General features: G+C 46.4%; 1 protein-coding gene across 2 annotated transcripts in view; it reads left to right on the forward strand.

Annotated features, from left to right (window-relative positions):
• The window catches only part of map2k7 (mitogen-activated protein kinase kinase 7), a 102,443-nt gene extending 75,866 nt beyond the window's left edge, over positions 1 to 26,577 (forward strand). For both annotated transcript variants that reach the window (XM_080216468.1, XM_080216469.1), the window contains 6 exons: positions 770 to 877; positions 2,848 to 3,027; positions 6,256 to 6,336; positions 10,621 to 10,763; positions 16,118 to 16,163; positions 19,919 to 26,577. In XM_080216468.1, the coding sequence (XP_080072594.1) occupies positions 770 to 877; positions 2,848 to 3,027; positions 6,256 to 6,336; positions 10,621 to 10,763; positions 16,118 to 16,163; positions 19,919 to 20,056 (696 nt within the window). In that variant the 3' untranslated portion in view covers positions 20,057 to 26,577. The remainder of the gene's footprint in view (positions 1 to 769; positions 878 to 2,847; positions 3,028 to 6,255; positions 6,337 to 10,620; positions 10,764 to 16,117; positions 16,164 to 19,918) is intronic.
• The last annotated feature ends 967 nt before the right edge of the window (positions 26,578 to 27,544 follow it).

Genomic DNA, 27,544 nt, shown 5'->3' on the forward strand with positions numbered 1-27,544 from the left:
GCCTGTTTGAGTACACTGAGGGACAATTTAACCTACACAGTTTTGGACACTGAGGGGCAATTTAGCACAGCTAGTCCAACAAATCAGCACATTTCGGACTGCGGGAGGAAACCGGAGCGCCCGGAGGAAATCCACACAGACGCAGGGAGAACGTGCAAACTTCACACAGACAGTGACCCAAGCGGGAATCGAACCTGGGTCCCTGGCGTTGTGAGGCAGCAGTGCTAACCGCTGTGCTACCAAGTGTATCCAAAGCCTTTGTGATCTTAACAACTCAATTCAGTCTCCCCTAAACTGTGTCTGCTCCAAATAGACCTGGCACAGCTTTTAATCGAAGTGGGGTGGTTAGCACTGCTGCCTCACAGCATGGCTGATCATCCAACTCAATAGCCTAATCCTGCTTTCTCCCCATAACCTTTGATTCCATTTGCGTCAAGTGCTATATCCAGCCACCTGTTGTATACATCCAATGTTTTGGCATCAACTACTTCCTGTGGTAATGAACTCCACAAGCTCACCACTCTCTGGGTCTCCTCACCTTTCCGAACAGTAATTGGATTACTGGAAGCCCTTCACAGGGGATCTTATGAGATGTTATCAACACCTTTTGGAATGAGGATGTCTACTATATCTGCTGTTTTCCAAACTAGCCCCCTCCCCAAAAACAACATCAGCAGAAATGCCACTGCACGTGTTCAAAAATAACACATTGACTTGAACTAAAACTGAATTGTGCGAGAGTGTTGAGATATTGTGTCTATCCTCACAGACAGACGTGTTCATTGCCATGGAACTGATGGGCACTTGTGCGGAGAAGCTGAAGAAACGCATTCAGGGGCCTATTCCGGAGAGGATTCTTGGCAAAATGACTGTCGCGGTGAGTGAGATTTGAGAAGGGTAATTGTTGGTCATATGAGAAATAGGAACAGGAGGAGGCCGTTCAGCCCTTTGATTTCCCCCTCTGCCATCCCATCAAATCATGGCTGATTAGCACCATTTTCCTGCACTATCTTGTGTCATGTCACGTTCCAGTGTCTCAGCAAATTAATGGAACATTCTACTGTTTGGAAATGCAGTCTCTGCTTTATCACATGGGGTAAATTGGGTGGTCAATTTGTACATATCCAACATGATGACAGAGTGGTAGTGTTTGAAGAAGGACCATTTACCAGGCCACTGGGAGACCTCCCACTCTAGCTAGTGCCATGGGATCTCTCACTGTCCATCTGATCGGGCAGACAGGATCTGGGGGTCAGGCCTTCAGCTTGATTTTTACAGGCAACACTTTAGATTCTGGGTGTATGTTTATGTGGCGACTGCCACCCACTAAGGTGAGAACACCAAGCGGGCAGTTGAGTTGAGACACACCGAAGAAACGTCTATTGAGTATGGCCGGGGAAATAACCCAACTCAACTGGAACAGGAGGAAAAACAACCAGTCTGGAACGCCAGATTTCTGTCTGTTAGAGTCTGTTAGCTCTCGAATTGTGGGGGAGAGAGGAACTGGATCATAGACTTGCCAGGAATTCTAACCAGAATTGTTCTGACCTCAGTGGCACAGGAAGAATCACTTCTTGAGTTAGCCATTCGTGCTGCTATAGAGGATTAATACCATCCTGTTGATAATCCTGCCAGATGTGGGACTGTAACAATGTTGATGTGTTTTATTATTGTTTTCTGTTTATATTACGCTATGTTCTTGCTTGCGAGGGAGTGCAACGAAGGTTTACCAGGCTGATTCCAGGGATGGGGGTACTGATGTATGAGGAGAGAGTAACTGAGTTAGGATTGTTTTCTCTGGAATTCAGATGAATGAGGAGGGATCTGATGGAGAGATTTATAAAACACTAACAGGACTGGACAGGGTAAATGCAGGGAGGATGTCCCTGATGGTGGCGGTGCCCAGAACCAGGGATCACAGTCTGAGGATTCAGGGCAGACCATTTGGGACAGAGGTGAGGAGACCCAGAGAGTGGTGAGCCTGTGGAGTTCATTACCACAGAAAGTAGTTGATGCCAAAACATTGAATGTATTCAAGAGACGGCTAGATATAGCACTTGGGGAGAATGGGATCAAAGGTTATGGAGAGAAAGCAGGATTAAGCTATTGAGTTGGATGATCAGCCATGATCGTGATGAATGGTAGAGCAGGCTCGAAGGGCTGAATGGCCTCCTCCTGCTCCAATTGTCTGTGTTTCTATTGTCAGCTGTGTGGCTGGGTAACAGTCCATCATTCATTTTCGGAATGTTCAGATCCTTGATTTGCTGTGGAGGAAATGCCTAGCATCCCCCCAGCACCTTTGCAGGATTGTGTCAGGTCGCAGACTCCGGGTCCATGTGGGATTGCGGTCACACCACGCAGCAGTGCAAGTTCAGATTCCGTTCAATAGTAAGAAGCAATCCATCTCCACACAGCAGACCGAGTGCTCCGTTTGCGAGCTCAGGTTTCAGCTAGGGAGCAGGAATCGACTTGATGGGATGCAGCCTCAGGATGGGCACAGATCATTTAAGATTGAGACGAGAGTTCTTCACTCTGGCTGTGAATTTTAGGATTCTTTATCCAGGGCACCGTGGATACTCCATCATTGAGTGTGTTTAAGGCTGAGATTGACAAATTCTTGGCTTCTCAGGGAATGAAAAGGAGATGGGGAGCAGGTAATGAAGTGGACAATCAGGAATGATCCTATTGACCAGCGAAGCAGCCTTGAGGAGCCAAAAGGTCTACTCATCCTAGATCTTATGTTCCTGATGTAAAACGCTGGTAGTGATGCTGAGTGGCTTGATGCATAGCTGATGTAAAGTTGGGCGACCCCCTTTCAATGATATTCTCCTTACTTTGTTTGAACAGATTGTCAAAGCTCTCTTCTACCTGAAGGAAAAACACGGTGTCATTCACAGAGATGTCAAACCATCAAATATTCTACTGGACGAACGGGGTCAAATCAAACTCTGTGATTTTGGGATCAGTGGGAGGCTCGTGGACTCAAAGGCAAAGACGAGGAGTGCTGGATGTGCGGCGTACATGGCGGTGAGCGTAGAGATGGAAATATTTGAGCATGTTACAGAGAGGGGGATATCAGTGTAATCCACAGTGCGCAAAGGGAAATATCGATATATATCACAGTGCGGAGGGGGATATCGGTGTATGTCACGGTGTGGAGAGGGGGACATCGGTGTATGTCACACTGTGAAGGGGGATATCAGTGCATATCACAGTGTGGAAAGGGGGATATTGGTATATGTCACATTGTGGAGAGGGGATAGTGGTGTATATCACAGTGTGAAGGGGGATATCAGTATGTATCACAGTGTGCAGGTGCAATATCGGTGTTTATCACAGTGTGCAGGGGGATATCAGTGTATGTGACAATGTGGAGAGGAGGTTATCACAGTGTAGAGAGAGCATATCAGAGTTTATCATGGTGTGGAGGGAGGATATGGGTGCATATCACAATGTGGAGAGGGGATATCACAGTATATCACAGCGTGGAGGGGGGATATCAGTGTATATCAGGCCCACCCCACACATTTACCATGGCCAATCCACCTAACCCGCACACCTTTAGAACTAAGGGGCAATTTAGCATGGCCAATCCACTTAACCTGCACATCTTTGAGGAGTGGGAGAAAACCAGAGCACCCGATGGAAACCTACGCAGACATGGGGGAAAGGTGCAAACTCTACACAAGGCTGCAACTGAGCCCAGCATAGAGGCACCAAGTCAAAAACCATGAAGGTGATGGGGAAACTTTCTAAAAGACTACTTCAGCCTCACTTGGAGTGTTGTGTGCATGTTGGAGCAGTTCAGAACAAAAAACAAAATGAACAAAGAAGAGTGCAGCACAGAAACAGGCTTCTATTCCTTTAAATAGACAGCAACAGCATTAGTGAGTTTATTTTATTGAACAGAACTTAAGATTAAATCATTACAGAAAGCAAACAGAAAGAAACTGGTGAGAGAGAGAAACTGATTTCATTTATTATTGTCACATGTAATAGTTTACAGTGAAAAGTATTGTTTCTTGCACGCTATACAGTCAAAGCATACCGTTCATAGAGAAGGAAAGGAGAGAGTGCAGAATGTAGTATTACAGTCATGGCTAGGGTGTAGAGAAAGATCAACTTGATGCAAGGTAGGTCCATTCAACAGTCTGACAGCAGCAGGGAAGAAGCTGTTCTTGAGTTTGTTGGTACATGACTGCAGACTCTGGCTTTTTCTGCCAGTCCTATACCAATCAAAGCAGAACTCAAAATAGTCTGAACAGGTTTCAAAAACAAACCTGACCTGAACTGCAAAAATGGAGCTGAAACTGCAATATATATGATTCACTATCTGTGTTATTGAAATTGTTTGGCATATGCCGTTTCTGTCTCCCAAAACAATCCTCCCAGCTGTGGGCCATGAAACGCTGCTGTTTACAGCACTGTTAACTTTAACTGATCCAGCATGCCTTCTGAGGTTTAAGTGTGATCAAGATAGCTGCAAAGTGAAATCAAGTTAAGTTTTTTAAGCTTCACATTGAAATATAATTGCATAGGTAGAAATATCTTAAAATGAGATCTTTATATAAATGAATCAAATCATATACGTGGTCAACAAGCCTGTGCTGATCATGTCCTATCGAGACCAACCACCTGTATCCCTCTACTCCCCATCTGTTCATGCGTCTATCCATATATAAGTCTTAAATGTCACTAACATATCTGCTTCAACCACCTCACTTGGTAGTGCATTCCAGGTCTCCAGCACCCTCTGTGTAAAAGAAACTTCTCCCACACACCTCCACTGAACCCCCCCCAGCTTATTCAATCTCTCCTCGTAGCTAAGACCCTCCATAACAGTTAACATCCTGGTAAGCTTTTTCTGTACTCCCTCCAAAGCCTCCACGTCCTTCTGGTAATGTGGTGACCAGAACTGGACACAGTATTCCAAACGTGGCCTAACCAACACCTTATAAAACTGGAATATAATTTGTCAACTTTTGCCAGCTCAGAGAAGATTGAGAAGATTTACAAGAATAATGTTAAAGTTTATTTATTAGTCACAAGTAGGCTTACATTAACAATGCAATGAAGTCACTGTGAAATTGCCCTAATCGCCACACTCTGGTACTTGCTCGGGTACACTGAGGGAGAATTCAGCACAGCCAATCTACCTAACCTGCACATCTTTCGGACTGTGGGAGAAAACCTGAGCACCCGGAGGAAACCCACAAGAATGTGCAGACTCCACACAGTGACCCAAGCCAAGAATCGAACCCGGGTCCCTGGTGCTGTGAGGCAGCAGTGCTAACCACTGTGAATAGTTCCAGGGATGAGGGACTTGTGTTACATGGATGGGCTACAGAAACAAAGACTATACTTCTGATGGAAGTGAAGGTTTGACAAAGATGCACAAAATCTGGAGTTAGAGAGAAGCAGTTCCTTTGGCAGAGGAGTTGAGAAGCAGATTTAACACTGATTTTAAGTATATGGCAAAATAACCAGTAATGATGTGGGAAAATCGTTTTATACAGCGAGAGATTAGGATTCAGAGTACACTGCCTGAGTGTGTACTGGAAACAGATTGAACTGAGTCTAGTAAAAAGGATTTGGATAAACATCTGAAGGAGTATAGACGAGTGGGACTCGAGTATGGTGTACTGAATTACGGGGCTGGGGAGGCACGGCGGCACAGTGGTTAGCACTGCTGCCTCACGGCACCAGGGACCTGGGTTCGATTCCCTGCTTGGATCACTGTGCAGAGTCTGCTAATTCTTCCCGTATCTGCATAGGTTTCCTCTGGGTGTTCCAGTTTCCACCCACACTCCAAAGATGTGTAGGTTAGGTGGATTGGCCATGCTAAATTGACTCAAGTGTCAGGGGGATTAGCAGGGTAAATATGTGGGGTGATAGGGACAGGGATTGTAGTCAGTGCAGACCTGATGGGCCGAATGGCCACCTCCTGCGCTGTATGAATTCTATGATATGCTGTGATTTTCAAGCACGGAGAGAAGGGATATCGGAATTTCTGTTTATTCTACAGTGCAGAGGATAGGGGGACATACAATAATTACTGCTCATTGCTCACGATTACAAACATAGCCTGCAGAGTTCCAATGTTCTGCTGGGCAGACAGGGTACACTGGCACAGTGTCTAAGCAGTGTCAGACGGACAAGTGGCTTGTTGCACAGAAGCTGATGGCAAAGATCTGGGTGTTGTCAGCAGGGCTATCCCTCCGTATATTGAGTTGTTTATTCCCTCTTGATCCACAGCCTGAACGAATAGATCCCCCCGACCCCACCAAACCTGATTACGATATCAGAGCAGATGTGTGGAGCCTGGGCATTTCACTGGTAAGGAAAATACACTGTTTGTAATTAGACACCATTATTTCATTGGGAAATGAAACAGCTTCCGATAGGACTGCAGCAAGGCTGAGATTCTCATCGTAGCAGCAATTGTGTCTTGGACTGATGCTCTCACTGCACTGACGCACCCGCTGATGTTCTCACTGCATTGACACACTCGCTGATGTTCTCACTGCACTGACACACTCGCTGATATTCTCACCACACTGACACACACGCTGATATTCTCACCACGCTGACACACTCGCTGATATTCTCACCGCACTGACACACCCGCTGATATTCTCACTGCACTGACACACTCGCTGATATTCTCACCGCACTGACACACCCGCTGATATTCTCACCGCACTGACACACACGCTGATATTCTCACCGCACTGACACACCCGCTGATATTCTCACCACACTGACACACTCGCTGATATTCTCACCGCACTGACACACCCGCTGATATTCTCACCACGCTGACACACTCGCTGATATTCTCACCGCACTGACACACCCGCTGATATTCTCACCACGCTGACACACTCGCTGATATTCTCACCACGCTGACACACTCGCTGATATTCTCACCGCACTGACACACTCGCTGATATTCTCACCGCACTGACACACTCGCTGATATTCTCACTGCACTGACACACCCGCTGATATTCTCACCACGCTGACACACTCGCTGATATTCTCACCGCACTGACACACACGCTGATATTCTCACCGCACTGACACACTCGCTGATATTCTCACCGCACTGACACACTCGCTGATATTCTCACCGCACTGACACACACGCTGATATTCTCACCGCACTGACACACTCGCTGATATTCTCACTGCACTGACACACTCGCTGATATTCTCACCGCACTGACACACCCGCTGATATTCTCACCGCACTGACACACTCGCTGATATTCTCACCGCACTGACACACTCGCTGATATTCTCACCACGCTGACACACTCGCTGATGTTCTCACTGCATTGACACACTCGCTGATGTTCTCACTGCACTGACACACCCGCTGATATTCTCACCGCGCTGACACACTCGCGGTATTCTCACCACGCTGACAAACCCACTGATATTCTCACCACGCTGACACACTCGCTGATGTTCTCACTGCACTGACACACTTGCTGATATTCTCACCGCACTGACACGCTCGCTGATATTCTCACTGCACTGACACACTTGCTGATATTCTCACCGCACTGACACGCTCGCTGATATTCTCACTGCACTGACACACTCGCTGATATTCTCACTGCACTGACACACCCGCTGATATTCTCACCGCACTGACACACACGCTGATATTCTCACCGCACTGACACACACGCTGATATTCTCACCGCACTGACACACTCGCTGATATTCTCACCGCACTGACACACTCGCTGATATTCTCACCACGCTGACACACTCGCTGATGTTCTCACTGCATTGACACACTCGCTGATGTTCTCACTGCACTGACACACCCGCTGATATTCTCACCGTGCTGACACACTCGCGGTATTCTCACCACGCTGACACACCCACTGATATTCTCACCACGCTGACACACTCGCTGATGTTCTCACTGCACTGACACACTTGCTGATATTCTCACCGCACTGACACGCTCGCTGATATTCTCACTGCACTGACACACTTGCTGATATTCTCACCGCACTGACACGCTCGCTGATATTCTCACTGCACTGACACACTCGCTGATATTCTCACTGCACTGACACACCCGCTGATATTCTCACCGCACTGACACACTCGCTGATATTCTCACCGCACTGACACACTCGCTGATATTCTCACCACGCTGACACACCCGCTGATATTCTCACCGCACTGACACACACGCTGATATTCTCACCACACTGACACACACGCTGATATTCTCACCGCACTGACACACTCGCTGATATTCTCACCGCACTGACACACTCGCTGATATTCTCACCACGCTGACACACTCGCTGATGTTCTCACTGCATTGACACACTCGCTGATGTTCTCACTGCACTGACACACCCGCTGATATTCTTACTGCACTGACACACCCGCTGATATTCTCACCGCGCTGACACACTCGCGGTATTCTCACCACGCTGACACACCCGCTGATATTCTCACCACGCTGACACACTCGCTGATGTTCTCACTGCACTGACACACTTGCTGATATTCTCACCGCACTGACATGCTCGCTGATATTCTCACTGCACTGACACACTCGCTGATACTCTCACCGCACTGACACACTCGCTGATACTCTCACCGCACTGACACACTCGCTGATATTCTCACCGCACTGACACACTCGCTGATATTCTCACCGCACTGACACACTCGCTGATATTCTCACCACGCTGACACACTCGCTGATGTTCTCACTGCATTGACACACTCGCTGATGTTCTCACTGCACTGACACACCCGCTGATATTCTTACTGCACTGACACACCCACTGATATTCTCACCGCGCTGACACACTCGCGGTATTCTCACCACGCTGACACACCCGCTGATATTCTCACCACGCTGACACACCCGCTGATATTCTCACCACGCTGACACACTCGCTGATGTTCTCTCTGCACTGACACACTTGCTGATATTCTCACCGCACTGACACGCTCGCTGATATTCTCACTGCACTGACACACTCGCTGATACTCTCACCGCACTGACACACTCGCTGATACTCTCACCGCACTGACACACTCGCTGATACTCTCACCGCGCTGACACACTCGCTGATATTCTCACTGCGCTGACACACTCGCTGATATTCTCACTGCGCTGACACACTCGCTGATACTCTCACCGCGCTGACACACTCGCTGATATTCTCATTGCACTGACACACTCGCTGATATTCTCATTGCACTGACACACTCGCTGATATTCTCACCGCGCTGACACACTTGCTGATATTCTCACTGCGCTGACACACTCGCTGATATTCTCATTGTGCTGACACACTCGCTGATATTCTCACTGCACTGACACACCCGCTGATATTCTCACCACGCTGACACACTTGCTAATGTTCTCACTGCACTGACACACTCTCTGATATTCTCACTGCACTGACACACTCACTGATATTCTCACTGTGCTGACACACTCGCTGATATTCTCACTGTGCTGACACACTCGCTGATATTCTCACTGCACTGACACGCTCGCTGATATTCTCACTGCGCTGTCACACTCGCTGATATTCTCACCGCACTGACACACTCGCTGATATTCTCACCGCACTGACACACTCGCTGATATTCTCACCGCACTGTCACACTCGCTGATATTCTCACCGCACTGACACACTCGCTGATATTCTCACCGCACTGACACACTCGCTGATATTCTCACCGCACTGACACACTCGCTGATATTCTCACCGCACTGACACACTCGCTGATATTCTCACCGCACTGACACACTCACTGATATTCTCACTGCACTGACACACTCCTAATGTTCTCACTGCACTGACACACTCGCTGATATTCTCACCGCACTGACACACTCACTGATATTCTCACCGCACTGACACACTCACTGATATTCTCACTGCACTGACACACTCCTAATGTTCTCACTGCGCTGACACACTCGCTGATATTCTCACTGCACTGACACACTCGCTGATATTCTCACCGCGCTGACACACTCGCTGATATTCTCACTGCGCTGACACACTCGCTGATATTCTCACTGCGCTGACACACTCGCTGATATTCTCACTGCGCTGACACACTCGCTGATATTCTCACTGCGCTGACACACTCGCTGATATTCTCACTGCGCTGACACACTCGCTGATATTCTCACTGCGCTGACACACTCACTGATATTCTCACTGCGCTGACACACTCGCTGATATTCTTGCTGCACTGACACACTCGCAGTATTCTCACTGCAGTGCCACAGTCAGTGATTGACCTCCGTCCTCATTGCAGTTGTGTGGTCAGATCAGCTGTATATAGTTTAAACTTTGAGGATGATTTGTATTTTGCATTTGAAAACTGGACGGAATTTTACCGGTACGTCTGCCCGAGTTTCGTACGATTCCTCCTGAGGCCAACCAAGCATGCAGTTCTTTGAGCCTTGCCCACACCTGGGGTGGACATGCCAGTAAAATTCCTGCCACTGTGTCTGCATTGGAGTTAGCCCAGTTTCTGTGCAGTCAGGTGTGGAGTGAGGTTTGAGTATTACTCTGCGTGCTAACCCAACTCTCTGACTGTTTACAGGTCGAACTCGCGACGGGACAGTTTCCGTATAAAAATTGTAAAACAGACTTTGAGGTTTTAACCAAGGTGCTGCAGGAAGATCCTCCACTGCTTCCACAAAGCATGGGATTCTCAATGGACTTCCAGTCGTTTGTTAAAGATTGGTGAGTAAAACCTGGCAACTCGGAATGGGCAATAAGTGCTGGCAACTGCAAAGGGATGGCCGATATATTTCCAAGTCAAGATGGCGAGCAACTTGGAGGGGAACTTGCAGGTGGTGGTGTTCCCATTTATCTGCTGCCCTGGTCCTTCTAGATGGAAGTGGTCGTGGGTTTGGAAGGTGCTGCCTAAGGATCTTTGGTAAATTGCTGTACTGCATCTTGTACTCACTGCTGCTACTGAGCGTCGGTGGTGGAAGGAATTGATGATTGTGAATGGAGTGCCAATCAAGTGGGCTGCTTTATTCTGAATGGTGTCGAGCTTCTTGAGTGTTGTTGGAGCTGCACCCATCCAGGCAAGTGGGGAGTATTCCATCACACTCCTGACTTGTGCCTTGTAGAGGTGGACAGGCGACACCCACGAACCTGGAAACCTGGAAAAAATTATTCTTTACATTCGAGTTTATTTTGTAGAATTGATAATTGTTCTACGTTTCCCTGACTTAATGGAGAGCAAACTATCTCCTTTGGATTTAACAATCAGACACTTGGCTTCTCAGAGCCTGAAAAGAAAGACCATCTGTGTATCGAATGCTTACCAGCCAGTGATGTACCTTGTAATGTCATTCCTTCTGTAGCCTCAAAAATGTGTTTTTTTAAATTTATTTATTTGCGTCATTAGTAGGCTTACATTAACACTGCAGTGAAGTTACTGTGAAAATCCCCTAGTCGCCACACTCCAGTGCCTGTTCGGGTACATTGAGGGAGAATTTAGCACGGCCAATGCACCCTAACCAGCACGTCTTATAATTCAAGATGGCGCTGGAGTGAGGCGACTTCTTGCCAGCTGTACCCAGCTTACCTTCTAATTCTATCTTTTTACTCTCATTCTAAAGCTTCATTCTCACTCTTTTAAATTTTCTAACAATGAATGGACCTATCTTGCATTGATCTTTCTCTACACCTAGCTATGCTGAAGCACTACACTCTGCACTCTCTCATTTACTTCTCTATGAATAGTATGCTTTGTCTGTATAGCACGCAAGAAAATATTTTTCACTGTAAGCTAATACACGTAACAATAATAGATCTGTCTTTCAGACTGTGGCTCCATAGGGAGAACATGCAGACTGCACACAGACAGTGACCCAAGCTGGCAATCGAGCCCAGCTCCCTGGCACTGTGAGGCTACAATGCTAACCATTGCCATCATGGCAGCCACATAAATACATTGGCTACAAGACCAAGTCAGAGGCTGGGAATACTGTGCTATGTAACTCGCCTCCTGACTCCCCAAAGCTGTCCAGCTCTACAAGGCACAAGTCAGGAGTGTGATCGAATACTCCCTACTTGCCTGGATGGGTGCAGCTCCAACAACACTCAAGAAGCTCAACACCACCCAGGACAAAGCAGCCCTGCTTCATTGGCAGCACATCTACAAACATCCACTTCCTCCATCACCGACGCTCAGTAGCAGCAGTGAGTACAAGATGCACTACAGCAATTTACCAAAGATCCTTAGGCAGCATCTTCCAAACCCACGACCATTTCCATCTAGAAGGACAAGGGCAGCAGATAAGTGGGAACACCACCGCCTGCAAGTTCCCCTCCAAGTCACTCACCATCCTGACTTGGAAATATATCGGCCATCCCTTCGCAGTCGCTGGATCAAAATCCTGGAATTCCCTCCCTAATGGCATTGTGGGTCAACACAGTAAAAAGTCTGACAACACCAGGTTTTAGTCCAACCTATTTATTTGATAATATACTTTGATAATATAAAATCAAATAAATAGGTTGGACTAAAACCTGGTGTTGTCAGACTTTTTACTGTGTTTACGCCAGTCCAACGCCGGCATACCCACATCATGACTACATTGTGGGTCAACCCACAGCACGTGGACTGCAGCATTTCAATAAGACAGCTCACCACCACCTTCTCAAGGGCAACTAGGAATGGGCAATAAATGCTGGCCAGCCAGCGACGCCCATGTCCCATGTATGAATTTTAAAAATTGCCCACACTCCTAAAAACTGCAGTATGTTAATAACCAGATAACCTACTTTTTGTGATATTGGATGAGGAATAAATATTGACCAGGCCACAAGGGATAACACCCCCTGCTCTCCTTCAGAAGCATATCCCAGAATCTTTTACATCTATCCAAGCAGTCAGGCAAGCACTCAAACTTCATTGGTGAAGTGGTACCTCTGACAGTGCAGCACTCCCCTCAGTACGCCACTTGAACATGAGCCTTGATTTTTATATTCAAGTCCTGGAGTGGGATTTGAACCCTGAACCCTCTGATTCCAAAGCAAAGATGCTACCACCTGAGGCAGACCAGACATTTGGAAAGACATGTGGTCCTTGGAACTGAACCAGTGATCTAGGTATCAAGAGTGAGTCCTGGCGCAACATGATTCAATTGTCGATACAAGTTTTATTTTATTGTAACTTTGGGAAAGGGAATTAGATGAATATTTGGAGGGGAATAATTTGTAGCCTCATTTAAAAATAAGACCAAGGAAGCAGGACTAATTCAATAGCTCTGTCAAAGGGCTGTCTTTCACAGACTCAATGTGCTAAATGATGTCTTTCTGTGCTGTAAAATTCTACATGAAACACCATGTTCTGACTCAAATTCCTTGTGTGCCTCAATTCCTCCTCCCTACAAAGTTGTAGGGATTAGTTCCCTAATCCAGCAATCTCTTGCCAACTTTATCAGGGTACAGTTTGTGCTGAAAATGTGGTAGTAACTGTACTGCACATTTCAAACCATCTCGCCCCAGCTGCACTTAACAGTTATCACTGCCTCAAATATCCTCCTCTGTATAATTTGGGCTTTTGTCCTGCTTCACTGGGGCTGCAGAGATGAATTTTACTCTAGAAGGCCGACTTGTTTTGAGGCTTTTTTTGCAGCTACTTCTCCCACACGCTGTTGTTTCAGTGATCTTTAGTGAGCAGCACAGTGGTTAGCAATGCTGCCTTACAGCACCAAGAACCTGGGTTCGATTCCTGGCTTGGGTCACTGTCTATGTCACGTTTGCATGTTCTCTCCGTGGGTTTCCTCCGAGCCTGAAAGACGTGCTGAACAGGCACTGGAGTGTTGCAACTAGGGGAATTTCACAGTAACTTCATTGCAGTGTTAATGTAAGCCTACTTGTGACTAATAAATAAACTTTACGTTTACTTTACTTTAGTAGTTGCTCCCTGTAAACAGCACTGTGACCGTATTGGCACAATACCAAATCTGTGATGTAAGTAAACCCCGTGTTTCGCTTTTGGAATACCTCATGGACCCCACATCATGCCCTTTTCCCCAATGTGACTTGACATGAATGTCTCAGACCTTCGTGTATAGATTGGGGTAAAGAGTTGTGATGATGGGGAAAGAGGGAGCTGTCAGAGGCAGAGGGATGGCTAGAGAATTGTTGAACACAAGTTTGGGTGGGGAGGCAAGTTGGGGGGTGGTAGTTAAGGCTTCTGATACAAGCAAAGACTGACTTTTTTTGTGACCAGGCTGTGGTTGACACAGCAGTGCAGCCTTTGAGAAATGATTAAGCTATGCCCACTGAAAAAGAGAGGGAAAACAACACTTCGTGGGTCTGTGCAGCTTCCAGTCCAAGCCCCCCACCTGCCACTGTTGCCTCAAAGTTCGCAACCCCAAAATCCTGGTCCCGAACACCCCCTGTCCAAATACTATGGAGAATGATGGAATTAAAACCACAGAAAACTCTTTCTGTGCAGAAGGAGACCATTCAGCCCATCATATCTGCACTGGCTCTTCAAATGAGCATCATGACTTGGTGTCATTCCCCAGCCTTTTCCCCATACCCCTGCATGTTGTTTCTATTCAAATTATCATCTAATGCCCTCTTGAGTGCCTCAATTGAACCTTCCAACGCTGTGAAAGCTCGTGATTCCAAATAAACTTGTTGGACTTTAAAGTTAAAGTTTATTAGTCACAAGTAAGGCTTACATTAACAATGCAGTGAAGTTACTGTGAAATTCCCCTAGTTGTCACACTCCAGAACCTGTTCGGCCCAATGCACCCTAACCAACACGTCTTTCAGACTGTGGGAGAAACCGGAGCACCCAGAGGAAACCCACACAGACACAGGGAAAACATGCAGACTCCGCACAGACAGTGACCCAAGCGGGAATCAAACCAGGTCCCTGGCGCTGTGAGGCAGTGGTAGTCCTCTGGATGAAGAAATTTCTCCTCACCTCAGTCCTAAATAGTTTACCCCTTATCCTCAAACTATGACCCCTAGTTCTGGACTCCCTCAACCACTGGGAATATTCTTTCTGAATCCCCCTGTCTAAACCTGGTAGAATTTTATAAGTTTCTATGGGATCCCCACTCACCCTTCTAAACTCTGATGAATATAATCCTAACTGACTTAATCTCTGCTCCCATAACACACCTGCCATTCCAGCCTGGTAAACCTTTGCAGTATTCCCCCAGAGAAAGAACATCCTTCCTCAGGTAAGGAAACCAAAACTGCACAAATACTCCAGGGGTGGTCCCACTAACACTCAATACAATTGCAGCAAAACATCCCTATCTCTGTACTGAAATCCTCTCACTATGAAGGCCTACGTACCATTTCCCTACTTTACTGCCAGCTGTACCTGCGCTTTTCATTTCAGTGACTGATGCACGAGGACACCAAGGTCTCACTTATATCCACCTCTCTCAACTTACACCCATTCAAATAATAATCTACCTTCCTATTATTGCTACTGAAGTGGATAACCTTGCAATTATTCACATTATACCGCATCTGCCATGCATATGCCCACACACTCAGCCTGTCCAAATCATACTGAAGCTTCTCTGCATCCTCCCCACAGCTCACCCTCCCATCTAATTTTGTATCATCTGCAAATGTGGAGATAATGCATTTAGTTCACTTGTCCAAATTATGAATCAGTAATGTGAATAGCTGGTGTCCTAGCAGAGATTCCTGTGTAATCCCACTAGACACTGACTGCCAGTTGGGAAAAGACCCATTTATTCCAACATTTTGCTTCCTATCTGCCATCCAGCTTTCTATCCATCTCCAGACACTATCTGAACTTTAACTTTATATAGTAATCTGCTTTATGTGAGACCTTGTTAAAAGTCTTCTGAAAGTCTAAATAAACCACATCCACTGGTTCTCCCTGGTCAACTCTTTTAGTTATATCCTCAAAGAATTCCAGTAGATTTATCGAGCGCAACTTCCCTTTCTTTCATAAATCCAGCCACACAGCTTTATCCCAATCTGTGCTGCTTTGAACTTGGGCCCACTCAGTTGTGTTTTACATTTTAGTTTATCTTCTAATACCTCTGTTTCTTCTCTCATCCCACTAGCCTTACAAAGGATCACAGGAAGAGACCAAAATACAACAAATTGCTTGTAAGTAACCTGGTGTGATATTGTACAATGGGAACAGCTTATGTTTTTAAACAACAAACTCTCCCACCACTTGTTCATGTTGTAAAATGTTGTCGAGTTTTTTGGCAGTTTTTGAAGTTTATTTATTAGTCACAAGTAAGGCTTACATTAACATTGCAATGAAGTTACTGTGAAATTCCCCTAGTCACCACATTCCAGTGCCTGTTTGGGTCAATGCACCTTAACCAGCACGTCTTTCAGATTGTGAGAGGAAACAGGAGCACCCAGAGGAATCCCACACAGACACAGGGAGAAGGTGCAAACTCCACACAGAAAGTGACCCAAGCCAGGACTCGAACCCGTGAGGCAGCAGTGCCGCCGATCAGCCTTGGCCTTGCTCCAGCTACTCATGCTAAGATGCATTTCAGTCGACCACTTCTGCTGGCTGATTGCGGTGTGTCCAGGCCTGTTTTCTCAGACAGCTGGTTTCTCTTCAACAAGAGAAAGAATGCCACTTGCCCTGATTAATAGGGCAATCTGAGTAGGCCAGATGAAGCTGACCTCAATCTAATTAGCTCCAGTATAAGAGCATAAAAAGAAAACCGAGAGCTTGACTATTTGATTGAGGAAGAAAGCTGTAAGTTTACCTTCTATACATGTGCAACATCTGCAGAATGTGGGAGCCCCGAGACATCAGTGTGATCTAGGGCAAACATCTGCACTGAGCATCTGCACTCAACTTAACTGAGCTGATGTCCAAGTAGCAGACACTGATCAGAGAGGGGGCACATTGTGCCTGGAGGCAGTCGCACCCCGAAGGATATAGGCCGCCCTGACTCAAGTGAAGGGGAAAATTGATGCAGACTTGATACGCCCAATAGTCTCCTGTATTGTAGGATTCTATAGTTCTGATGCCTAGAATGTGGGGTGTTATCTTATGAGGAAAATTTGAACCTGTACCAATCAGACTTTAAAAGCATGAGGTGTGGTCTTATTGAAACATAAAAGATCCTGAGGAGACTGTTAAAGGGATAGTTCACCTTGTGGGAGAGACTAGAACCGGGGGACACAGTTTAAAAATCCCATTCAAGTGGAAATGAGTGAGATAGCTTTCCCTGAGGGTTGTGAGTCTGTGGAACTCTCTTGCCTGTTGGCCAGTGGAGGCACGGCTCAAATATTTTTAAGCACAGCAAAGTAGCTTCTTGATTAACAAGAAGATGAACGGTTATCAGTGGGATTGAAGTTCCAATCAGATCAGCCTTGAATGGGGGAGCAGGCTAGAGGGGCTGAGTGGCCTATTGCTGTTCATAGGATCTACAGTGCAGAAGGAGGCCATTTGGCCCATCGAGCTTACACCGACTGCAGTCCCACCCAGATCCTTCTCCTGCAACCCCACCCATTTACCCTGCTAATCCCATTAGGGTCAATTTAACGTGGCCGATCAACCTAACCTGCGCATCTTCTGACTGTGGGAGGAAGATGTGTGGGTGAGGTTGATTGGCCTGTAATATGGTGACCAGAACAGTACACAGTATTCTAGCTGCAGTCAGATTAGTATTATGCAAGTTTAACCCTCCAGACCTCTAGCCTCCTCCGTGATCAATAAAGTGTTAAAGCTTTTTTTAAACTTAATTTATTAATGTCACAAGTAGGCTTACGTTAACACTGCGATTAAGTTACTGTGAAAATCCCCTAGTCAACACACTCCACCGCTGTTCAGATACACTGAGGGAGCATTTAGCATGGCCGATGCATCTAACCAGAATTGTGGGAGGAAACTGGAGCTATCCGGAGGAAACCCACGCAGACACAGGGAGAATGTGCAAACTCCTCACTGGCGGTGCTCCAAGTCGGGAATGGAACTCAGGTCCCTGGCACTGTGAGGCAGCAGTGCTTGCCACCATGCTGCCCAATGCTCCTAATCCCACCGTGCTCCTAATTTGTATGTTCATATATCCTTACGTTTTTATGTTAAATGGAAGGAAACTTGGGTAACTAGGGGTTAGGTTAACAATGGGAAATTGGCAAGGATACCAAGTCAGTATATATTCCCAAAAGAGATGTGGAGTGTGTCAATAACTGGGGACCTGTGAACGGTAGACATGGTCATATTTGAATTTTTTTTAAATTAGCAATCGCGGGGTTAATAACGTAGGAAGTTGTGCCCAATATATCAAAGAGAAGGACGCTGCCACCATAGATCCTGGAAAGACTGAAAGAATATGAGAGCAAAATAACTAAAACATAAAGGAGAGTTAAAATATTGATGTAGGCACATTGTCAGGGATAGGATAGTGCATGTGATGTTGGGGGATGAGAACATGAAGGCAGTGCGAGTAAGAGGGGACAGCTTTAAGACTGCTGCAGTTACAAGGTGGATTTTAGGATTGTATAGCCCCTCCGTGGGAAGTGTAAGACGGATAATAGAGATTATTATTTGATATGGGATATTACTTGGAGAATTAATAAACCATGGACCCGATTGGTCATCAGTGTCTGCTCTAAAGCTGCTAGGCTATCTATTGTGAGACATGTTTTAGTATCAGTCTCAGCATGAAATCATTTCAGTTATCCCACTAAAGCCTCCCCACACTTCTTCCCTGGTGCACTACCTCCTGCTGCTGTCTCACCTCAAACCTCACTTCCCTAACTCTACAACACATGTTCTTATCTGACCTTTCAATGGCCCAGTATGTCCACACCCAGCAACGGCTCCCTCGGGGACAGCATAACACTGTCTGTCATTGTGGTGTTAATCATATGGTCGTGTTTATTGTAGCTCGCAGGCGTACTAATATGGCCAGTTGTACACTGCAATAGTTCCCATCTTACCTTGTTTGGTTTGTCTGGAGAAATTTTACAGCCCAATAAAATATTCTCAAAATATCTCCAAAACAGAAATCTGACATTTCTATTTGATTCCGCCATTAGCTTGTTTTGTCTTATTGGCTTCTTTCCCTTAAATTTCAAAGTAATCATTCCCATTGTGCCTGAGCTTTTCATTGTGAAAGTATCCCAGCTTCAGATAGCAATTCCCATCACATCTATTTGACAGTTGTTAATCTGCCTATTGTAAAACCTATTCATGCAAGTTTCAATGTCAATCTTAATATGAAATTATTTCATACGACCCCTCGCTCACGCTCACACACTCTCTCACACACGTGTGCACACCCACCACCCCCTCACCCCAGGCCCTATCCCAATAACTCTGTGCATTTACCATGGCTAATCCCCCTAACCTACACATTTATGGACACTAAGGGGCAGTTTAGGATGGCCAGTGCACACACATATTTTGGACTATGGGAGGAAACCGGAGCACCTTTGGGAAACTCACACAGACACGGTGAGAATGTGCAGACTCCACACAGACAGTGACCCAAGGCCGGAATTGAACCCGGGTCCCTGACGCTGTGAGGCAGCAGTGCTAACTACTGTGCCACCGTGCTGCAGTTATCATACTGTGGTACACCCAAATGTCTCTACATATCAGAAGTTTCCGACCTTTTTGAAACAAAATCCATCTTTATATTCTCACTGTACCGAAATGAATAATCTCTCAGTTCCCCACCTGATACGTGCTACCCCCTAGGAGCAGGTGCAGGGTAGTATTGTGACCTTTGGGAAGGTTTGAAATGTACAGGGCCTGTTGGAGTGGAGAGTCACAGTGATGTTATCCAGAATGGGGGTTTGCATATATCGAGACTTAAAGTGCTGACCTTTGCTGTGTTCTAATGCTCCTTGACTAATGTTCCCCTGTTCCGTCACTGCAGGAACACAATTTCATCAAACGCTACGAGACATTAGAAGTGGACGTGGCTTCGTGGTTTAAAGAAGTCATGGCAAAGACTGAATCCCCCCGCTCCAGCAGTATCCTTAGCCAACAACACCTCCCCATCTTCTCCAGGTAGCCAGCAGTGCAACAAATGGACAATGCGGGGGAAGGGGGCAAATCGGCAAGTCACCGGCAACACCCGTGTCATCAGTCAAAGCTCCTGAGGCCTGAGAATTGTACATAGCCTATCCATGGTCTTTCTGTCCAGTGTTGTGATCTCTTTTTAATGAACTCAGGAGTACCAGGGGAGGGTGGGGTGTTGTGCTTGGAAGAGCAAAATAAGGAAGGGTGTCACCCGCCACACCACGAAACTGAGAGTTTGTCTCTTTGCTACTGTGAACACCTGACATGCTGCCGTTAACCTCTGACCTCCCCTTTCACCTTTCCTCACAGGATAGATGGTCACTGCACGCTGCTGAGGAATTGCAACTTTATATAGTGTTTAAATATTACCGGGTTATGCACTGTGATCAAGGAAAGCAAAGGATTTTACCTAATTTATTAAATATGAAAGTGTAGCTGATGTGAATTCTCAATGTATTAGTGTGCAGGCACCTGTGTTACTACAATAGCCTAGTGTGTTCCAAACGCATGATAAACTGCTGCTTTATTTTATTTCAGACTTTTAAAGCCTTCATGGAAAGGGTTCAGATCAGACAGGCTTGCAGAATGACTCTTTGCAGCGTAAGTCTGGCAGAATATACCAAACCAGTTTGCTTGGGTATTTTTTTTTTCTCTCTCTCATTTTGTTGTTTTTGATGCAGTGTGTGACGATGCTCGCCCAGCACCCCGTACTGACTGGGCGACAATGTCGGGACTTTCAAACGTTTTGCATCGCGGCCAACTGCTGAGGCTGGGGGTGGTGGCGAACCCCTCAGTGCTGCTGCAACCTGAAATGGTGCTGGCAATATCTTTATTCAAAGTCTGCATAGCTGATGCTGTACATACGGGTGCCAGTGTAATGTACGGGGAGGGGAGGTCGGGGTGGGGTTGTGCCAGTGGCGCAGTTGCCGCTGGTTTGCCTTGAGGTTGCTAATGCGACCCAATGCCAAGCTCGATGGGTGATTTTTTTTTAACCCTGGGTGGAAGGACAAGGAATAATTCCGAATCCAAGCAAAACTCTCTTTGATTTTTCTGCACTTGCCTCTTATTCACTGCCAGCATACACTACAGCTATCAGTTCAGGTTCTTACTGGTTCCCAGGTGCTTTCAGTAGCAGCTAGAGGGTGCCTCGCTGTCTGAGAGGTTGCCCCGGTCAGGACAGCAGGGAGACTGGCCCCTGGCTGTGACCCATCTGGAGGGTGCCTGGTTTTAGTCAGAGAATTTGTGCAGGATGGTGGCGGGCTGCCACTGGTTTCGAACTCTCTGGGGACAAGCTAAACTGGGCGGCTGGTGCAGGGTGAGCAAGGATTAGGCCCCTAAGGTTGCCTGTCACATGGCTGTATCTGGCATTGGACCATTCCATGCGCACTGGCGCAGGGAAAGCGAGGCATAGTACACAGTTGGCAACTCCTGTGTTTTGAGGCTTAGTTAGCTTTAAGTTGGATCGCCTGGTCTCTAGTCCGCTGCTAGCACATGGAAATCGAATCTTCTCACTGAAGTATTGCTTTAATGAACTGGCCTGGGTTGGTTGCAATATTGGAACCAGTCATGCCATTTATCAGAATCTTTACACTGAAACCATCAAAGAGTTGCAAATTCTGACTTGTACGAAAATATCAATCCCTTGGCACCCTTGCCAAGTGGCCTGTACACATGGCGGTTAAATTGGGTTTCCATCGTGGAGCCTGACCTGCGCTGAGATTTCCCAGTGACTGTTACTGGTGGGCACGGATACCCAGCTGGAGTGCCATTCTGTAGACACTCGCCCATCCCCATCTGCAGCCGATGTTTCTAATCAGAATCGGTTTATCAAGAGAGGCTCTTTGCCCATCACCGGCATTCTCAACCCTCCTGTGCTTTTCCAAATGCAATCTTTAGTCCACACTTGAGGTTGCTTCACCAAATAAATGTGATAACTTTTATTTATATATATATTTTTGTTTTGAAGAGGGTAGTAATGCAAGAGTAGAGCGTGTGAACAATGTCTGCTTCTCCTGGAGCCCACTCGCTGAATAACCTAACTTTGATTTGGAATGAACAAGAGTCTGTGCTGATAGTTTGGGAATGGGAGTTAGCATGTGACGGTTAGGCCACGGAACAATGTCTGAGTGAGAGCAATAGGGAAAGAGAGGGCAGGATGTATAGTTGGAAGATGAACCTTGCCGGAGATAGCTATTTGTGCTGGTGGTATCTTTTGGGAGTTTTCGTCCTGCAGTGGCAGCACGCCTACCTAATCCATTAAGGGGTAGTTCTGCAAAACAGGACAAAGAACAGAGCATTGAAATGTAATTAACTGAAGCAGCTTTATTCCTTAGAGCAGATAAGGAACGGGTAAGCTTTAAGAATAAGGATCGTAGCAAGAAATGCTTCTTAAATACACTATCAAGTTAATTAGACAGACAGTGAGTTTATTTCAAGCAACTGAACCAATGTTGAGCAGTGACTACTCCCGGTGTCTCTAACCGTTAGCAGGTTTAGAGTCCTGGTGGATGAGGGGCAGCTTACAGCTAGCACGGCGCATTTACTCCACCTGCGCTGAGATACCATCCATCCGTTGTTTCAAACACTGCACTGGACAACATCAGGAGTTGGAACTGGGATTTCTCGGAATGCCACTGTGCTGCCTCGAAAGCTGGAAACTGGACATTATCCTTTTTCACATGTCTTCAGAATGACTTTGACTATTCCTCCATCAGCCAGTCTGTGAGACCGACCCTCCTCCCCCTTCTGCCTTCCAATCTTCTCCAACCTGGCTTTTAAAAATGACTCTGAATATTGGACAATCAGATGAGAATGCATTTGGATAAATTGCACTGCATCACGTTCTCAGGGTGCCTGACAGGTAACTCGTGAAGTCCAGTCACTCTTACTTACCAAAGGATTCCGTTCATCTGAAAAGCTTTGCTGACGTCTGACTTCTCATGATCTTAGCACCAGAGACTAATCATTGCGATCTGAGTGACTGACCTGAGACTGATGAAAAGGGGGAGGCGATGGTGGTATTATCGCTAGAATATTAATCCAGAAACTTAGTTAATGTTCGGGGGTCCCAGGTTCAAATCCTGCCGCAGCAAATGATGGAATTTGAATTCAATTAAAAAAAAATTCTGTAATTAAGTATCTACTGATGACCATTGTGGGAAAAACCCGTTTGGTTCACTAATGTCCTTTAGGGAAGGAAATCTACTGTTCTTACCTGGTCTGGCCTATATGTGACTCCAGAGTCACAGCAATGTGGTTGACTCTCAGCTGCCCTCCAAGGGCAGTTAGGGATGGGCAATAAATGCTGGCCTAGCCAGCGACACCCATGTCCCATAAATGAATTTTTTTTTTAAATCTGTCTGAAGCACAACTGAAAGGGTGGCCAACAATGTGTAGAATCAACCAGAGATATTCCGTGTTCATAACATTGCAGGATCGTACAGTGCCGGTTCAGGAGTGGAGACCAATCTACACCCCACACTCCAATCCTCCTTCTAACACTGATGTGAGACACTCCAATGAGGTTCTGTATTCCAACAGAGGGGAAGCAATGGTAGCCAATTTAAGAATAAATTCCAAGCCAAGTCCAAGAAACAAGCAGAGAACAGATTGCAATGCCAGTGCGTGTCCATCATGTGTGGGAAGATTGTAGTAACAACAGAATAGCTGTGGACATTGTGGATCACAGAGTACATACAGGGAGTTTGAAACTGCATGACTGCCCACACTCTTCAGCCAAGAATACACGAACAACATTCCACTTTAGTCCTGTTAATATCCTAAAAGTCTGTTCAGCACGTGTTTGAACAATTCTGGTGAAGATGTATTTGAAACCCTTGCAGGATTCTTAACTTGAAGTGAGCAAGCCCTAGAAGCACGCTGGCATAGGAAACTGGCAGAAATCTCAATGTGTTTTGTTGTTATGATACTGAACTGCTAGGTATTGTGTCTTTCCGAGCTGTCAGACACTGTTATTCCAGGCGGATCCTGAAGAATCCGAACCACAAAATGTGGTGAATGTAGCCCAATCCATCATGCAAACCAGCCTCCCATCCACTGACTCTGTCTACACTTCCCACTGCCTCAGCAAAGCAGCCAGCAATAATTACGGACCCCACTTGGACATTCTCTCTTCTAGCTCTTTCATCAAGAAAAAGATATAAAGGTCTGAGGTCACATACCAACCGACTCAAGAACAGCTTCTTCCCTGCTACTGTCAGACTTTTGAATGGACCTACCTCGCCTTAAGTTGATCTTTCTCTACATCCTAGCTATGACTGTAACACTACATTCTACACTCGTTTCCTTCTCTATGAATCGTATGCTTTGTCTGTATAGCATGCAAGAAACAATACTTTTCATTGTATGCTAATACATGTGGTTGAGTCTGAAATGGCAGTGAGCCACTCAGTTCAAAAGGCAATTAAGGATGGGCAATGAATGCCCAGCCAGCGATGCTTATGTCCCGTTGAAGAATAAAGAAAATAATGTTCATAATGAATCAGGGGTTCTGTTGAGGAACATCTTTTGATATTTGGAGTAGGAATTTCCACTAGCGTCTAATCTCTCCCCCTCCTTTTATGCCTTGGCCTTGGCACTGACTTGGAATGAAGCTGCAATACTCTGAACAGAACAGAGGCCTCCTGGGTATCCAATCTACTGAGCAAATCTCAGAATTGACCAGCTGAACCACGGCCAACCTGATTCGATCTCTTTCATTCCTTTTGTGGTACGATATCCAGCCACATTTAACATCACTTACTTTCACACAAAAGCGAGGCGACATTGATACAAAATCAGAAATCAGTGGACATCAAGTGCAGCGTCTGTGCAGCTTCCACTGCTGTCATCTCCAATCAAACCACATCTTATCATTACCCTTGCAGGACAGAGAAACTTCAGATTGCATCGAGTCCCTTTCAGCAACTTCAATCTGATTGGCCTTATTAACACAAACACTTTGCTTTTCCGCAATGCCGTGGTTTCTTCACTTCAGTCAGAATTTGCACTAATGTCCCAGGCTGAAGCTGAGCTTTGCAAAATAGCCCCAAGTAACAGTGCCGCGTACCGAGGTGCCACACACCGAGATCCCTCATCCGTGTTGGGGGCATGCAGTCGGGAATTGAGTCTTCTGGAAATGTGCCGGCTTGAAATATTCACCATTCCATGTTCAGACTTGGTCGCACACAAGTGAAGATAGGCTTGCAGGTTTTTGCTGGGTGAAACGGGAGAAGGAGGGAGCAGCGAGCGTGCAGCCTCAGAGGTAACGTCCACGTTGCGGGCTGGCTGATTTCCCAGCTCTGTGCCCCTGTGGTGGGGTCCTACGTAACAGCCTTACTAAAGGGTAATGCATGTTGGAAGCAAAGGTTCAGTCCAAGCCTGTGGGTCCACACCAAGACTGAGCAGTCGATGCCTCTCTTACAAAGTTAAAGTTCATTTATTTATTTAGTCACAAGTAAGGCTTGCATTAACGCTGCAATGAAGTTAAGGTTACAAAGCGCTGCAAGATGAGGGGAAAAGTATGTGAGAGAGTTTGAGGAAGTGGGAATGTATGAGAGTAGAGTTGGAGAGTACCATGGAGAGTAGAGACTAATGTACCATGGTAGGTAGCTGAAGGGCAGATAGTGGCAATGTGGTTTGGTGACGGTGCTCTCTCCCCTTCACACTATCCTGCACAGGACAATCCTAAATTACAAATCTATTTTCAAACATTCAGCTACTCCCATTCCCTGTCCCCCCAATCCACACCTATAATAGTGGTAAGATTTGTGGTCTTAGTATAACAGAATCAGAGGAAGAGACACCTATGTTCCACATTGAACAGGTTTCAGTCGCCCTCCCATCTCCCCTTTGGTATTCTTTGTTTTTTCACACCCTCAACCCACATCCCTTCACTCCCCCCACCCCCATGAATCTGGAATGTCTGAGTGAAGCGTTCCAGCAGGGTGAAGTCAGCAGGCCAAAAGCCATTGTCCCATTCGGCCTGAATCCTGATTTTTAACTGGGTCCCCTGAGACTAGATGTGTTTTGACAATAAGAAATCAGTCAAACCCCTCCTGGGCCAGTTGGAAGAAAGTCTATCCTTTAGGGCCAATAAGAGGAGCAGAAAAAAGGAACCAAAGGGAAAATAAAAGACTTAAATGGAAGCTTTGATCTTATTGTGAATTATATTGCTTTAAAAATGCACCAGGAAGCTGCATCTCACTGAGTTGTTTGATTGATTGGAATTCTCTGCCACCTTTGTGAAGAAGGGAATTCTGGCCTTGAGAATAATGTCACTGTCACAGTGATTCTGTAAGGCTTTCAATGTTGGCAAATGACTTTGTGCGATGTTAGTGTGCAAACATGCTAATATAAGCACACCGTGCACTTGTGTAGTAATGTTGCGGTGTAGTTAGCATGCACGCACACACAAAAAGTTTATGCACTACAGCGTGACTTCAAAACCCAAATAATTATCCCTTACCATTGGCTCCCGACCGCCAATCTCCTTTTACCCTTGCCACATGTACTGGTGGGTGTGGGTGGGTGGGTGGATGGGCTGTGTGTGTATGGAAGGCAGGTGCGTATGTTGGAGGTGTGTGTATGCGTGCGCAGGGGTGTGTCTGTGTGTGTGTGTGTGTGTGTGTGTGTGTGTGTTGGGAGGGTGTGTGTATAGGAAGGAGTGTGTTGGGGGTGTGTGCAGGTGGGTGTATATGACGGAAGTGGGGGTAAGTGTGTGTGTGTCAGGGTGTGTATTTGTGTGTGAGTGAGTGAGAAGGCTGTGAGTGTGTATGGAGGAGGGGGCATGTGTTTGTCATGGGGTTATGAGGGAAAGTGTGTGTGGTGGAGTGTGAGGGAGGATGTGTGGGGAGGGTTTGTGGGTGGGATGTGAGGGAAGTGTGTTGCGGGGGGGGGGGGGTGGGGGGTGTGAGGGAGGGTGTGTGGAGGGTGGGGTGGAGTGTGTGTGTGTGTGAGTGAGGGAGGATGTGTGGGGGGATGTGAAGGAAGTGTGTTGCGGAGGGATGTGAGGGAGGGTGTATGGAAGGTGGGGGGGTAGTATGTGTGTGCGGAGGACTGGGTCTCAGGTGGAATATTTAGCTATGCTTTGATTTAATTTGAATCCTCAGTGCTGAATGTGTTTTGTGTGTTTGAGTTGGCCAACAGTTAATCAAATCCCATCGCCCTATTAGTGAGAATATCTGTTCCTGCTCATATTTCTGCTGGATATTGCAACCACAAATAGACACTTTGAGGGAGTGGAACCATGTCTTTGGGGAAGTTCTGTTTATCCATTTGAGTAAAATCAGGATGCACTTCTTATCACAAAGGGCAGTAGAGATTTAGAACCCCATTTCTTACAAATGCTCGCAGCCATTTGGAACATTCTAGACTGTATGAATCAAAGAATCATAGAACCCCTACAGTGCAGCAGAGGCCATTCGGCCATCGAGTCTGCACCGGCTGTCTGACAGAGCATCTTTCCCGGCCCCTCTTCCCT

The sequence above is a fragment of the Carcharhinus amblyrhynchos genome, chromosome 33 (assembly GCF_965287045.1).
Source record: "Carcharhinus amblyrhynchos chromosome 33, sCarAmb.v2.hapA, whole genome shotgun sequence".
In the NCBI taxonomy this organism is placed as follows: Eukaryota; Metazoa; Chordata; class Chondrichthyes; order Carcharhiniformes; family Carcharhinidae; genus Carcharhinus; species Carcharhinus amblyrhynchos.